Source organism: Candoia aspera, chromosome 2 (genome assembly GCF_035149785.1).
Source record: "Candoia aspera isolate rCanAsp1 chromosome 2, rCanAsp1.hap2, whole genome shotgun sequence".
Lineage (NCBI taxonomy): Eukaryota > Metazoa > Chordata > Lepidosauria > Squamata > Boidae > Candoia > Candoia aspera.
The window spans coordinates 128,319,821-128,337,438 of NC_086154.1; the positions used below are offsets into that span (position 1 = coordinate 128,319,821).

At 38.9% G+C, this 17,618-nt stretch overlaps 1 protein-coding gene across 1 annotated transcript in view; it reads right to left on the bottom strand.

The window, feature by feature from the left end:
- Positions 1–17,618, bottom strand: part of STXBP4 (syntaxin binding protein 4) — a 99,297-nt gene that overhangs the window by 25,380 nt on the left and 56,299 nt on the right. The window contains exon 21 of the mRNA XM_063293602.1: positions 17,085–17,218. Coding sequence (XP_063149672.1) covers positions 17,085–17,218 — 134 coding nt within the window. The remainder of the gene's footprint in view (positions 1–17,084; positions 17,219–17,618) is intronic.

The window sequence follows — 17,618 nt, forward strand, 5'->3', positions numbered from 1 at the left end:
GCCATCACCCTCACAACACAGGAGTACTGCTCTGCCAGTTACAAATGAGGAAGTGTAGTTGGGAAGAACTCATAAATGAAGCTTAAAATGTATGTAAAGAGTGTTCCTTTACTTATTGTGGTCCCATTTAAAAATATGGCAAACTGAATCTTTCAAAATCTAATTAGAAAATCATCTTTATCAAAAGAAACCAATATAACTCTGTCAGACCAAAAGCTTTCACTATTTCAAATCAGAGAAAGCTTCATGGGTCTGGAGGGTTATTAAACTCAAAATGGAAAAATCCAGCTGTGACTAATTTTTAATCCAAGCAGGAGTCTAATGCTAGAAGAAATGAGCACACAGCACTGATCAAAGCAATAAAACACCTTTGCATGCTTTGCTGAAGGCAATCAAACATGAACAATTGTTGAACTCAGTAAGCTGAAACTGACTGAGTTTATGGTCTGAAGATGAGTTTGTAATGCAGCATTCTGAATACACATTTACTGTAAGTGAAGAGCATACCAATTAAGACTATTATATTCCTTTGCTTGCCTATTCTTTTCTTTCCTTTTATGAAGAAAATTCTAAACTCTCTGCCCATGTGCCCTGATTCTGCATAACAAAACCATGGGGGAAGGGGACTGTTGTCCTCAGGCTGCTTCTCAGGCACTCATTTTCCAACCCTCTCACTTGAGTCTCATAACTCAAATGACATTAAGGGGGATGGATCCCAGCTTTTTGTGGAGCCTTCTACACTATTTTTCAGAAATGAAAAGACAAAGGTTCCTCTAAGAGAGCAAAACAGGCTAGAGTTTAACTTCATATAGTATATATTGGGGTTCAGTTCCTAAAAAAGAATGGTTCTCCCTATGGAAGCCAAAGTTTGACTTTGAAGAAATAGGATAGAAAAAGTATTGATGGTTTTGAACTTTGATGTTGGAGAAGACTCTTGAGAATACAATGCATAGCCAAGAAAACAAACGAGTGGATTTTCAAACAAATCAACCCAAAGTTATCACTCAAGGCACAAATGACCAGGCTCTTATGATCTGCCAGAAATCTGAAGATAGGAGTATAATTTTCAGCTGTGTTATAATACTGGTTGCAGTTGCTCTCTCTTTATTGACGGTAAACTCTCTTTCTTCCTTCTCGGCCATCAAACAGAGAGAAGGAGAAAAAAGAAAACCATCAAACAGAGCCAGTTTGGTCTAGTGGTTAAGGCACCAGGCTAGAAACCAGGAGACTGAGAGTTCTAGTCCCGCCTTAGGCATGAAAGCTGGCTAGGTGACCTTGGGCCAGTCACTCTCTCTCAGCCCAACCCACCTCACAGGGTGGCTGTTGTGGGGAAAAGTTATTTATAAAAAGAATAAAGGCGGAATAAAAAATCTAAAAAAAATGAGCAAAGCTTCTTTTGGAGTTGGCTCCATATTCTAGATTCAGAATATTTATAGTATGTGTGGAGCTAAGCAGAAGGCAGCTCCCCATTAAAATTCACTGGGGAATTAGACTGGAAATGCTCAAGTTAGTCCTGATCTAACTTTTCAGAAACACTGAAGCATGGACCCCTACCACCCAATGCTACAGACTTGCCTAACACAATGTTTTGCACCATATAAAAAGCTGGCAGTAAGAATTTTAGATGATGATGTTGATGATGATGATGATGATGATGAATACATCCAAAGAGCGAGACAATCATTAAAGCAAAACTGAATGGTGGAAACACCATCAAAACCATCAATACCTGGCCCATACCTGTTATATTGTAACACTGTTGGAATTATTAACTGGACACAGGCTGAACTGGAGAGATAAGTTTCAGGCTGGATAAGGGACAGAAACAGCATTGGTCGCGCTTTTGGATGATCTATGGTGGGAGCGAGATAGTGGCAGTGCCTCTATCCTTGCTCTTGACCTCTCAGCAGCTTTCAATACCATCGACCATGTATCCTTTTGGGTCGGCTCAGGTAGTTGGGGGTGGGTGGCAAGGTTTTGCACTGGTTCACCTCCTTCCTCCAGGGCCGGTCCCAATCTGTGTTGATAGGGAGTGAGAGATCCAGCCCACGGCCCCTCCTTTGAGGGATGCCACAGGGTTTAGTATTCTCTCTGCTCCTTTTAAACATCTACATGAAACCGCTGAGTGAGATCATCCATTGCCACGGGATGAGGTATCATCAATATGCTCATGATACCCAATTATACATCTCCATCCTGGGTGACTTAAGTGATGCTGTGACCACCCTCTCTCAGTGCCTGGAGGCTGTAGGGGTCTGGATGGGGAACAACAGGCTTCTGCTGAACCCTGGTAAGATGGAGTGGCTGTGGGTTGGGGGCTCCACAACATCCAGGAAATTACCATCTCTGGTTCTGGATGGGGGTTGCACTGCCACAGACAGATCTGGTGTGGAACCTGGGGGTTCTCCTGGATTCACGACTCCTGTTCAAAGAGCCCTGGCCAGGGGAGCCTTTGCCCAACTTCATGTTGTGCGCCAGCTGTGCCCTTTCCTGGATCAGGAGGCCCTCAGGTCAGTCACTCATGCCCTAGTCATCTCCTGTATAGACTATTGCAATGCGCTATACATGGGGCTACCCTTGAAGAACATCCGGAAGCTACAGCTGATTCAGAATGCAGCCGCATGAGCAGTTTTGGGAGCCCCAAGGATGGCGCATATAACACCTTTGCTGCACAAGCTGCACTGGGTGCCAGTTTGCTTCCTGGTCCAATTCAAGGTGTTGGTTATCACCTTTAAAGCCCTACATGGCATGGGTCCAGGTTACCTGAGGGACAGCTTCACCCCCACTGCATCCACCCCTCTCACCCAGTCAGGCAGAGAGGGACCCTGTCCATGAGAGACTGTCGATTGGCAGGGTCTAGAAAGAGGGCCTTCTCTGCTGTGGCCCCTGCCCTGTGGAACACATTATCCCCAGAGGTGAGGCAGGCCCCCACTCTCCTGGCCTTCCAAAAGGGAGTGAAAACCTGGCTTTGCCACCTCACTTGGGGTGGGAAGGGGGATAGCCAATCATGGGGGTGGTTGGCGCTATGATGTGGCTCTGAGGAATTTATATTTTATATAAATTTTAAATAATTTTTCTATATTTCCTATTTATATTTCTATGATGCACTTGTTTTTAATCTCTTGTTATTTTAACTGAATTGTAAACCGCCCAGAGTTGCCTGCTAGATGGGTGGTACAGAAATATGAGAAATAAATAAATAAAAACTGGACAGATTGGACCGAAAGACAAGAAAACTCATGACTATTCCCTGTGCATTACATCCCCACGGTGATATTGATAGATTATACCTGCTCCTCAGAAATGGCGGCAGAGGTTTACTTCAAGTCAAACGAACTGTCGAAGAAGAAAAGCATCACTGGCTGATTGTGAGTTCTCCCTCTCTTGGATTATTATGTATATGCTATAACTTGCTTGCACTACTGGTACGTTATTTTCTACCATGCTATACAGTGCCCTGGGTGCTGCAGTGTGTGGTGAAGGTGGTTATATAAATTTTTTTCTGTTTTAACTGAAAGCAGAAATTCAACACCACGTAAGTGGTAAAGCACATGGGCCTTGACTCTTTGTTTAGTACCTTTCTGTTTACTTGATGCTTATGGTGGTTTTTTTTTTTGAAAGCTATACATTTTCACTTATGAGGAGTTATACCACAGTAGAACAGTAAATTCACATATAGTTTTTACTATAGACCTGATCTTTTTTTTCCCTAGATACTATCTGTAAATACAACAACACTGAACTTAATACAATGGCACTGAAAAGTCTCATAGTACTTTCATCATTATCTGCTGAAATACAGTTTTTAATTATTTCTACTGGGAATGTTGAAACTTAGCAACTAGCAAACTTTTTAAAATTAATTTTTGGGTAACTGATGAGGCCAGGGACTTAAGGCTGTAATTCAATTAAATATTGCAAGCAACAAAAAGTATATATCATCAGAATATGATAATTTGTGTTAATCTCCAGCTACTTTTATGACCAGAAAGTCCTTTGATAGAACAAGCCAGTGGTTCCATTTAAATACAATGAGGAGATAAGGGCACCCCTGAGTTAAATAAGACATTTGATAGATGAGGAAATAGTTCCATTTGTAATCATCCTGGGTGAAGGATTAGAATACCACAATGTCATTTAATTTAATAAATAAGGAAATGTATATTTCTGTAAAAATTGCACCAAAAATTTCTACTAGATCATTGAAGGCCTTTTCCACATTCAGTGAGACTACCACTGCTGGTTTCAGGTTGTTTTTTTTTAAATGTATATCTAAAATATAAATGTAATCTAATTATATTAGAAACTTGTCTCCCTTTTATTATAGCAGATTGTGAAAGATGGGACAATCAGATGTAGGGTCATCTGTAGTGCACATACTAGAAGACACTGTCAACATTTTGGCATGAATATTTAACAGTGAAATTGGGACAGTTTGCACAATCAGCACAATTTTTACCAGTCTTCAAAATCATAATCATATAGTTTTCCTTAAAGGAAATGTTAAAAACCTTGTTAAAAAAAAAAGCATCATAATAAACCTCCAACCATATTGGAACAAGGACCACTGCTAGCTGTATCAGACCAGAAATAGTCCTGGAAGTTATAATTTCTAGACCAGTGTTGTAGTCAGTACTAGCCAGGGCAGTTGGGCCTGAAATTAATAGGAAAAAATAATGTTCTGTTAATTGGATGAGAGGAGAACACTAGGCCACCCCATATTTATAATATATACTTTTAATATATCCAGTGGCATCAAATATTCTGCCTAACAGAGAATCTTCTGTGACATATCACAGTTCCTCCCTGTGCCTAAAGATTTATCTGATAGAGTCCTATCCAACAAGGTAGATCATGTTATAAGCTTAGGGTTTCCTTTCCTTCAGTAAGTTCTCTTGAAAACTTTTAGCAATTTTGCCTTTTACTTTCATTATTATAGATCTCATAAACTAACTAGGAATGAACACTGTAGAATGCCAAGTGCAAAAACTGTGGCATTCCAATTGTATCAGATGACTTTAAGAACAACAATTGATCCTTGCTATCCAGAATGTCTACTTATTGCTTAGTAAAATCTTTGGGAGTTCTGCAAATATTTAATGAGCACATAAAAAAATACAAGAATGATTATAGTCTCTGACATAGGCAAAGTATTTTCTCTCCAGACAGTTCTTCATTACCAATCAAAGCGAATATTTGTAGCTCAGGGTTGAACTGTGGAGTCCTTGGTGCTCTCTGAGCCTTGTTGTTTTCTTGCAGACATTTCATTGCCAGACTAGGCAACATCTTCAGTGAGAAGAGAGAGTGGGCCTTGCTCTCTGTTTATATATCGTGGTTTGTCCAGCTTGTGTTGGTGGAGGTGTTGTTCTCTCCCTGGGAGTTCCTTGATTGGGCTGTTGTTCACTGCTTGGTTGACTGACTGAGTTAATAGTTCCTTGACTAGGGTATATTGTCTTGTTGGATTTTCCATCTGGTGTTATTCCTAGTGTTAATCTTTGCATATTGCTGGTGAGGAGGTGTTCTGGTCTTTTGGTTTTTCTATTGTCTCTTTTGAATGGTATGTAAATGTTGTTTACTTCTATGTGTCTGTTGATGGCTGCTTTGTCTGAGTGCCAGGCTTCCAGGAATTCTCTGGCATTTTTGGATTTGGCTTAGTTTAGGATGCTCACAGTTTCCCAGTTGAAACTCTGGTTGAGTCTGTCCATGTGTTGTGAGATTAAGGAGTTCTCATCGTGTCTTCTGACTGCCAGCTGGTGTTCGTGGATGCGCTCTGCTAGTCTTCTGCCTGTCTGTCCTACATAGTGGCTGTTACAGTGTTTACACTGTATGTTGTAGATAACTCCTGTTTTTTCTTCTTGGGCTACTGGGTCTTTTGGATTGCTTAAGATGTTTTGAAGAGTTTTAGCTGGTTTATGTGCTACGGTGATGCCGTGTGGTACCCGGCTAGCTGGGGAAGGTGACAACTGGGGAAGGCAATGGCAAACCAACCCGCTATAGTCTGCCAAGAAAACATAGTGAAAGCTGTGTCCCTCCAATGGGTCAGACATGACTCAGCCCTTGCACAGGGGACCTTTCACCTTTCACATCATAAAATGCATCATACATGGTTCATTGACAAACAAATATAGACCATTTTTCTCATTAAACTTGGCAGTAGCTGGTTTGCCAAAGCTGGAATATACAAGGTTAAGCATAGGAGTTAGGAAATAACAAGACATAGAGAAGCTCATTTATTCCAGGTCAGCTAACATACATCACTTTGGTCTACAGGACTTAAAACAGGTACACATGAGTAAGAACAGGTTTAAATCAGGGCAAGTGTATTTTTCTAAAGGATCTCTGTGACTGCAAATGTGTTAATCAAATTAGCAGAATATTCTCACTTTTTTTTGTTACTTCTGTTAACAACTATTCTAAATAAACTATTAAAACACCGAAGATGCTTGAAGTGCAATATGTGCCAGCTCAGAATAAATGTAGATATATATGCAATAATTCCCCAAGTCAAAACGAATCAAGAGGGATGATGTTAAATCTTTAAATCCTTTTCCTTTTAGATTCACAGAAGGGATCCATCCTCTAGCTCCAGTACTTTTTAACCAATTTCTGTCTATTAAAGTTGACACAACCAACTGTTCGTCTTCAGCTGCATTTAGAATTAAAGGTTTCTCTTGCATGACTTCTCCCGCAGCCTTCTGGAAGTAATTTAATGTGACAGAACATTTTCATCCACATTCCCACCAAATCGCTCCAGCTCACAAAGAATAATTTTGCTAGAAAATGGTTCTACCCAGCTTAGCTTTTGGGGATTATTATTTCTTGCTTCCAAAGCTGCAGCATGTCGTATTTCAGCGATCATAAACCCCATCATCAAATCAAAATGTCTGCATACTTTAACTGTTCCCCTGATCCATGTTTTTCTGACATGCCATGAGACCATGGCAACATATGAAAAGTGAATATATTATGTATGCATGCTCCTACATCTGAAAAATTAATGCAGGTACTCATCTGAGCCTGTTCACATGCATGTATTATTTGTGACTGGTACCATTTTTAGTTTCAGCTGACAGCAACGTTTGACTGCCCTTGAAATATGTAGATGGCTGGTCCTGATTACTGTTGGAAGGGAGATCACTGGGAATGTCAGGACTGCAGGCTAGGTTGGGTAATCAAAAGACATCCTGGAAAAAGGCAATGGTGGAGGCTTCTTGGGGAGGCATGGCAAACTGAAGATGGCTCTGCAAAAGTGGAGCCAACAACTGTGGCAAAGACCAAGGAACTGGTAATCAGACCAGTTCCTTGGAACCTCTCCAGATAAGGAGAGGACAGGAGATCGCCCACATGTGCTCTGGACTGCTGCTCCTCACAAGGACACTGCAGGACAGCAGTTTTCCATGGGTTTGAGTGCTGGGAGACAATGGGATTAGCCATCTTGCTCGCAACTGCGGCAGAGACTATTAAAGGATAATAAGTTCACAAATCTCACTTTCTAATCACTTTCAGAAATTGCTCATTAACTAATTCTAAGCTTCGGAATGACAAGTTTGAAAACGCCAGGTGAATCTGCCTTCAATCCTGAATGAAATAAAATTTTAATCATAAACATAAAAATTTAAAGAATCTGAAATAAACAACAAAAAGCTAAATAAAATTTTGATCTTAGAAAGTTATAAACAGATTAAGGGTCCAGATAAAATTGGAATATTGAAACTTTTACAATAAGATTTTGGAATTAATTATAAAGAACAAACAGCTTCTTGTGGGACATAGATCCTGTTTTGGTTTTTACAAGACATAACATAGATAAGTAATTTCATGATTTCAAAAATTGGACACTAGAGGGGATTACAGATTTTAAGTAGAGGAAGGCTATACAGGCTGTAAGACGATGCAAAACATTATGACACTAAAAATATTGAAAGAGATTTTTAAAGAATGTAATTAGAAAATAGTAGCCACAATATCAACAATGTCAGTAATGATGTCTGCTTTTAGGGATAGACTATGTCCAAAAGATGTTAATAAAGGAATTTCAGATGTAGAATAAATTTTATCTGACAAGATAGAGATGGTATCGAAAGTGAATTTACAACTGACAGGCCAAGAGAATGATTTAGAAAAGGTTGTTTCATTGGATCTACAAAAGAAACTAGCTGAGGTTTTAAAGTGTAAAAGGGAAATACAAATGACAAACCAAGAGAGTGACCTGGATAATTTTTCCTACTGGATTTACAAAAAAGGCTTATTAAAGCCTTGAAGAACTCTGTGCGATGGGACAAAAAGGAAATGAAGAGAAATCAAGTCCTGGGACAATATTTGAATGAACTACAGATTAAGACTGTTAGAAGTAAAAGGAAGGAATATATAGTTGGTTTATTTGATCAAGGTTAAAGGTTGTTACTTCTGGCTACCCTTTATGAACTTTCTGCTGACACCAGGACTGAAAAGATGATGTTTTATGGATTTGTTTAGATATAAGAGATGGGATATGGGATGAAGAGATAAATGTTTGTATCTTTAGATAAATTTATTTATACTTATTGTGATGAAGGTTGGAAATAATTTCTTTATATATATCTTTTCTTTATTATATTCTTTTCTCTTTTTCTTTTCTTTCTTTTTCCTTGCACTTTTTACTCCTCTCTATTCTCTTTTCTTTCTTTAGTTTGTATTAGATTTTACTATTGTAATCAAAATTCTTAATAAAAATATATATATATATATGCATGATGGAAAAAGACAATGGCAACTCTGCAAGGCTGTGTCCATGTAATCTCCAGGAGTCATTGACAAGTCATTACCTTTGCCTTAGTAGATCAGTTTAGAAACCAGTTAATCATTCAGATTACATAACACCTATAGTAAAGATGCTTTTCTTTAAATTCAGAGAAAACCAAACAATCAAGTTGGATTTTCATAAACTCCTAAAATTAAAGCCGTTATCTTGAAATCTAATTAGCAACTCAATAAATATTTTGAAAAACAATGTTGTTACATACTGCCAAAGCAAATAATAGCATATTAATCTATATACTTTAGGTAATCCAAATACATCTTTTTTGTTGTTATATCAAATTATATTTTATAGTTTATATAAAATTATCAACAGTTATGCTGATGTTGTAATAAAAAAGTACAGAAAGCAAAAAATAAGTAAGAATTTTGGACAACTACATCCTTACTTACTGTATCACATGTTTATTTTGTATTGTTCCACTATCCTGTGTTTGTCATACTATTAATAGATTAGGTGAAGTACGACCAACCAAACACACAAACACAAAGACACAGAAACACGCACACAACAAACCCAAGGGTCGGCAGATTAAAAATTTGTGTAAGTGCCAAGCTGTGTATTAAACAGTGCATAGGAGAACAAAGGAAGAAGTAAAATGGGATGGAACTATACAGCACAGTATTTGCATTCTATAATATATTGTAAACACTATAGTAAAAGAAAATGTGTGCTCTACGGGGACTTTAGAGATACTGCTTTAGCAACAGATTTAGAAAATATTAAAAAACCCATTGTATGACATTTTAATTCCTTTGAGATTGGAACTATAATATATGCTCACTGATTCATTACAAAAGTGAGAAATTTCATAGCATGTTCTTTTATTAAGAACATTCATCTGTAAATTGTGTAAAAACAACTACAAAACAAAAAAAGTAATGAGATTTACTGTATTCTGAATCTTGGTTAGATGTAGCTTAAAACTTCAACTGTACATACTGTACGTACTTGAAAGCAAATCTCACTGAAATATTTAAGTGTTGTTTCTTAATAAAATGACTGATTACTCCTACAATAAATAATCTGACTCCTTGGAAACAGGTGAGTGCTTAATTATTTCAGAATCAAATTCATTAAGAAATTGGGAAGGTTTCAAATCATATACTACAGTAATCCAGCTGTACTATGTTTGAGGTTATATTTTAGTCATTCTGAAAGATAAGAACATTACAGGAGTATGTTCAAGAGATGGCATTATAATTAATCATTAGCTCTTGCTTCAAGAAAACGAATCCAATTTTTAAAATGCATTTTGTAGGTTGTCTAAATAGCTATTATAATGAAAACATGTTCAGTGTGGATACATATACTGCAGTCATTTCTCAATCAATTTCACAATGAAGAAGACTTTAAATGGATTCAAAAGTACATATTTAATTGTTAAACCCCTGCTCTGGTTATTAATTATGACTATTAGTAGTACTATTACTACTTACATTACTTTAATTTTGTATCTTGGTCTTGTACCCAAAGGAAACTTAAAGTGGCAAGATCGCTTTTAAAATATTTAGGGTGTTAATTGTGACCCTAGTTACTTTCATTAAGTCCGAAGCAGAAAGTCTACATGCATGAAAAAAGCAGGCATGTGAACACATCCTTACTGCTCTGTTCTGGTGAGCCACAAAGTATGTAGTGATAAAAAGAATGCAAGCTTGTATGAACTCCAAATGTACATACCTAGAATAGTTCCTGTCGTGTTAAGACAAACATATATAAAACTAAACTCTTCAGTGCAGAAAAATCTTACTTCTTTCCTTCCTAGACTGAAAAATGGATCCTCTGCTTATGTGTAGTTAGACAATATTGATGGGTTTTCAGGACTAGCCCTCTGCACAAAGGCGTCTTCTCCCTTGATGTCTTGGTATTCTGCTATAAGATAGTTTTCATCTATGCAAACTCCATTTTAGCAATATACAAGCGCTAAACGTATCTTGTAAATATTATATTCTTCCAGCATCACTGATAAGACTTTATACAGCATTAGGGGAACACAATCTTCTCCTTTTCATTGAACGATCCCAATATCTCTTTGCTCATCTTTTTTTTAATAGAAACTTTATAGAAAGTCTCCACATAGTGTAATTCGTCACTGCAGAACTGCTTCAGTCCACTGATAATTTCTGCACCTTCTTGAGACACGGCAACTTGAAGGATTAGCAGAAAATACCATATTTACACTTCAGCAAAGGATCGTTACCTTGTCGTGGTGCTGGAGCTTGAGCACCTCAATGATGCCATGAGCTAAACCGTGAAGGGCCACCCAAGACGGGAAGGTCATGACAGAGAGGTCAGACTAAATGCGATCCCTGGGGAAGGTAATGGCAACCCACCTCAGTATTCTTGCCGTGAAAACTAAATGGATCAGTACAACCAGAGATATGTCGGTATACCATCGGAAGATGAGACCCCCAGGTCGGAAGATGGTCAAAATGCTACTGGGGAGGAACAGAGGATGAGCTCAACTAGCCCCAGACGTGATGACGCAGCTAGCTCAAAGCCGGAAGGACAGCTAGCGGCCGACGGTGCTGGTGGTGAACGGCGAATCCGATGTTCTAAGGATCAACACACCATCGGAACCTGGAATGTAAGATCTATGAGCCAGGGCAAATTGGATGTGGTTATTGGTGAGATGTCAAGATTAAAGATAGACATTCTGGGCATCAGTGAACTGAAATGGACTGGAATGGGCCACTTCACATCAAATGACCACCAGATCTACTACTACGGACAAGAGGACCACAGAAGAAATGGAGTAGCCTTCATAATTAATAGTAAAGTGGCTAAAGCAGTGCTTGGATACAACCCAAAAAACGACAGAATGATCTCAATTCGAATTCAGGGCAAGCCATCTAACATCACAGTGATCCAAATATACGCCCCAACCATAAATGCTGAAGAAGCTGAAGTAGAGCAGTTCTATGAGGATCTGCAGCACCTACTGGACAACACGCCTAAAAGAGATGTTATTTTCATCACAGGAGACTGGAATGCTAAGGTGGGCAGTCAAATGACACCTCGAATTACAGGTAAGTATGGCCTGGGAGAACAAAACGAAGCAGGACACAGGCTGATAGAATTTTGCCAAGACAATTCACTCTGCATAACAAACACTCTCTTCCAACAACCTAAGAGACGGCTTTATACATGGACTTCACCAGATGGACAACACCGAAATCAGATTGATTACATCCTTTGCAGCCAAAGGTGGCGGACATCTGTACAGTCGGTAAAAACAAGGCCTGGAGCTGACTGTAGTTCAGATCACGAACTTCTTCTTGCACAATTTAGGATCAGACTAAAGAGATTAGGGAAGACCCACAGATCAGCTAGATATGAGCTCACTAATATTCCTAAGGAATATGCAGTGGAGGTGAAGAATAGATTTAAGGGACTGGACTTAGTAGATAGGGTCCCGGAAGAACTCTGGACAGAAGTTGGCAGCATTGTTCAGGAGGCGGCAACAAAATACATCCCAAAGAAAGAGAAAACCAAGAAGGCAAAATGGCTGTCTGCTGAGACACTAGAAGTAGCCCAAGAAAGAAGGAAAGCAAAAGGCAACAGTGATAGGGGGAGATATGCCCAATTAAATGCAAAATTCCAGAGGTTAGCCAGAAGAGATAAGGAATTATTTTTAAACAAGCAATGCGCAGAAGTGGAAGAAGACAATAGAATAGGAAGGACAAGAGACCTCTTCCAGAAAATTAGAAACATTGGAGGTAAATTCCAGGCAAAAATGGGTATGATCAAAAACAAAGATGGCAAGGACCTAACAGAAGAAGAGATCAAGAAAAGGTGGCAAGAATATACAGAAAACCTGTATAGGAAGGATAACAATATCGGGGATAGCTTTGACGGTGTGGTCGGTGAGCTAGAGCCAGACATCCTGAAGAGTGAGGTTGAGTGGGCCTTAAGAAGCATTGCTAATAACAAGGCAACAGGAGACGATGGCATCCCAGCTGAACTGTTCAAAATCTTGCAAGATGATGCTGTCAAGGTAATGCATGCTATATGCCAGCAAATTTGGAAAACACAAGAATGGCCATCAGACTGGAAAAAATCAACTTATATCCCCATACCAAAAAAGGGAAACACTAAAGAATGTTCAAACTATCGAACAGTGGCACTCATTTCACATGCCAGTAAGGTAATGCTCAAGATCCTGCAAGGTAGACTTCAGCAGTTCATGGAGCGAGAATTGCCAGATGTACAAGCTGGGTTTAGAAAAGGCAGAGGAACTAGGGACCAAATTGCCAATATCCGCTGGATAATGGAAAAAGCCAGGGAGTTTCAGAAAAACATCTATTTCTGTTTTATTGACTATTCTAAAGCCTTTGACTGTGTGGACCATAACAAATTGTGGCAAGTTCTTAGTGGTATGGGGATACCAAGTCATCTTGTATGCCTCCTGAAGAATCTGTATAACGACCAAGTAGCAACAGTAAGAACAGACCACGGAACAACAGACTGGTTTAAGATTGGGAAAGGAGTACGGCAGGGCTGTATACTCTCACCCTACCTATTCAACTTGTATGCAGAACACATCATGCGACAAGCTGGCCTTGAGGAATCCAAGGCTGGAGTTAAAATCTCTGGAAGAAACATTAACAATCTCAGATATGCAGATGATACCACCTTGATGGCTGAAAGTGAAGAGGAACTGAGGAGCCTTATGATGAAGGTGAAAGAAAAAAGTGCAAAAGCTGGCTTGCAGCTAAACCTCAAAAAAACCAAGATTATGGCAACCAGCTTGATTGATAACTGGCAAATAGAGGGAGAAAATGTAGAAGCAGTGAAAGACTTTGTATTCCTAGGTGCAAAGATTACTGCAGATGCTGACTGCAGTCAGGAAATCAGAAGACGCTTAATCCTTGGAAGAAGAGCAATGACAAATCTCGATAAAATAGTTAAGAGCAGAGACATCACACTGACAACAAAGGCCCGCATAGTTAAAGCAATGGTGTTCCCTGTAGTAACATATGGCTGTGAGAGCTGGACCATAAGGAAGGCTGAGCGAAGGAAGATCAATGCTTTTGAACTGTGGTGTTGGAGGAAAATTCTGAGAGTGCCTTGGACTGCAAGAAGATCAAACCAGTCCATCCTCCAGGAAATAGCCAGACTGCTCACTTGAGGGAATGATATTAAAGGCAAAACTGAAATACTTTGGCCACATAATGAGAAGACAGGACACCCTGGAGAAGATGCTGATGGTAGGGAGAGTGGAAGGCAAAAGGAAGAGGGGCCGACCAAGGGCAAGATGGATGGATGATATTCTAGAGGTGACGGACCCGTCCCTGGGGGAGCTGGGGGTGTTGACGACCGACAGGAAGCTCTGGCGTGGGCTGGTCCATGAAGTCACGAAGAGTCGGAAGCGACTAAACGAATAAACAACAAAAAAACCATATTTACATGGTGGCACCTCAAGAATTTGAAGTGCTGTATAATAAGGCCCAAGTAGAATGCAGGTACCTAAAGAGGTATGCACATGGGGCTTTTTGTCCATGTGATTTCCCCTGCCATTATTGCCCATACATCTGAAAGTTATATGCCTTGCATAATCCAAGGAAAGCATGAGAAAATTGGATTATCATCTAATTCCATAATGTCATGAGTACTGATGGCGAGCAGGAGGGGGCCTCGATCCAGGGTGGAAAACGCATGCGTAGTACTGAGGAATTAAGCAGCCATTCCAAGAGACACAGATCAGACCCACCTTAGCTTTTGGGTTTTATATGTCTGGGTTTTTCCCATGCTTCTTCAGTTTGTTAGGATTTTCTGTCTTACATAGCAGTAATAAACACTAGAGACCTACTCCTCGTCTCAGCGTGATTTCTGACTGTTAGGACACACAAACAGGTAAAGGTAAAGGTTTCCCTTGACATTAAGTCCAGTCGTGTCCGACTCTAGGGGGAGGTGCTCATCTCTGTTTCAAGGCCGAAGAGCTGGCATTCGTAGACACTTCCATGGTCATGTGGCCGGCATGACTAAACGGAACGCCGTTACCTGCCCGCTGAAGCGGTACCTATTAATCTACTCACACTGGCATGTTTTCGAACTGCTAGGTTGGCAGGAGCTGGGACTAGCAACGGGAGCTCACCCCGTCACGCGGATTTGAACTACCGACCTTCCGATCGGCAAGCTCAGCGGCTCAGCGGTTTAACCCGCAGCGCCGTGTTCCTCAATTCCATAAATACCTGGTAATAATATATTATGTAGTCTTGTTTGAGTTAGAAAATTCATCCTCTGTTCATCAGCAAGGTCAGCTATTATTTTTCTCATTTGATTCTAGAACCTGAGTGCCATTAACAAGATTTTCCAGACTGAAAGGGAATAGATAATTAATGTTGTTATTATAGCAAGGATGAATATGAGTGTGTGTATTTGGATTGTGCAGATTTAAATGACAATTTATCCTCTTTCTGAAACTGTGGTCATCAACATTACCTGAAATTGTGAGCAATTCCTGAACAAGCTATAATAAGAATGAACAACACTTAAACGACCTCCAAAATAAAAACTGAAAAATATTCATGATGCTAATCATTAATCACATCCCTCTAGAATAACTTAGCCAATAGGACTGTTATCTGAATCATCTTCAGGATAGAAGTTCAGTAAATTGTAACCTTTTTTCCTGAGACATACTTTAAAAATTCTGTTCAATCGATTATACAATCTTCAGTTCCTTCCTTATAAATGCCTGTGCAAACACAGTATCTTCTACAGTATAAAAAACAAAAACAAAGGATATTTTATTTTTAGACAGTTGCCAAGTAAAAGTATGTATTGTTAAATATATGCTTCATTAATGTTGAATATATCCCCACTCCTCATTAAGTAGAATATTAATTGCATTTGGTTTATGGGGCAACAGTGCTGCAAAAACGAAACATCCCATAGTTAGGGACTCAGTGATATACAGTAAATCTGACTATGTTATTACACGACTCCCTCCTGTACAGCGAAGAGCTTTGAAGTTGTTACCTCCAATTTTAATACATCAAAATACAGCATCATCTGGATCCTTAGTCATAGTTTGATTCAACAAGCCAACACATAGCCCATGATTGGAAGTTAGCATCTTTCAAGCAAATCACATTTAAGTTTAACCACAATTTGTTGCATTCAGAACTCAAGACCAACTGGTTAATCAGAATCTGAAGCAAAAAAGTCTGAACTCCTTTGTAGTCACAGTGGGATGGGATGGGATGGGATGGGATCCATGCAGGTTGTTCACATCACAGTTTTCCCATCACAGTTATACTATGGTTTAGCCTGAAACCCACACATAGTTTCTTTGTTGGGTTGCTGTCACAAACTATTTTGATACATTTTTAGGAGAAAAAAGAAAGCCAGCATTATTAAATTGGTGTAATTATCTTGATGAGTCAGATAGATAGAGTATCTTAAAAGAAGATACATAGAATGCTACAGTGGCACACACTTTTTAAAATAATAAAAGGCTTTAGGGGCAAAAGCCTCCCCTTTGGTTTTTCACAAATTAGCACTACAAGTTAATTCATTATTGGAACACAAGAGAACAAATTCGTTTTTTTATTTAACAATGGAAAATACTAGAAATATGTTGCAAAGGAAGGATCATCGTTTGATCTACAGGTGACCAGTCCCAACTCAATCTGTAACCAAGTGAGTAACACAAACATATATAAATTCAGAAGCAGCATCTTCTCTAATATCTGTTTAGCCAACTGGGGTCATGTGTCTTCTTTAAGAAATAGAAGATGGCCCATCTGCAACTTTTAGAATGGCCTTGTAATAAAGCCATCCATGCAGTACATTTAGAACGTACTCTTTTTAAAATTCTGCCTACTATGAAGATGTGAGTACTTCTATGTGCATCATCCTACTGGCAGAAAAAACATTTAGGATAATTAGCATGTAATTTGAAAGCTTCATCTATTTGAATCACAATTTGCTCTTTTTAGTTTTTGCTTTGCATGTTTGAAGTTAAACAAGAATAGGTACAATTAGAGACTGAGAATGTATACACCAACCATTATTTCCAATTATGTAATTCCAAATTCCCAAGTATATATAATATACTTTATCTAAATTATTACATTTGTCACCACTTGAGCATTTCACTGTTTTTTTCCTTCTTTTTGACAGACCACATAATGAATTCATGGCACAACCCAAAATATACCAAATATTCCTCTTTAGGAACATTTAAAATGGAACAAGAGAAAGGAGGTAGGGTGGAAAAGAAAGGAAAACAAAGGGGAAAAAAGAGGGTAGAAAAAGAAAAAAGTCTGAGAGGACTCACAATCTGCTTCTAGAAGGGCACGGACAGATCTAGCAAGTTCTTTGGCTTCTGTCGCAAGAGATGCTGCAAGAGTGCGGCCATTCCGTCCCAGATGTGCAAGAAGCATTTTTGAAGAGATCGTGGCTTTCCTGTCACTGGATGAAATGATCCGAAAAGCAACAAAGTGTTTTCTTTACAGCATAATAATATTCTTGTTTATGTTACTAAATGCATATTCATTTTCACCAATACCTAAAACCCAAGAGTAGTCAAGGATTGACTTACCAGAACACTCTATTCTGAGCTGAAATATCTCTCAATATAAATTAACACCAATTTTTGAAACAGAGGATGAACAGGTTAAAGACTGCATGGTGAAATGGACTGCAAACTTTATAACATAAATATGGATATATGGGAGAAAATGTGGGAAACCGGTGTTAGATTTACACTGTGTCAAAATTTAAGAGAGAACTTTTATAAAATGATCTATCAATGGTATATGACACTGTCTAAAATGTATAAAGGAATATCAAATAAGTGTTAAAAGTGTGA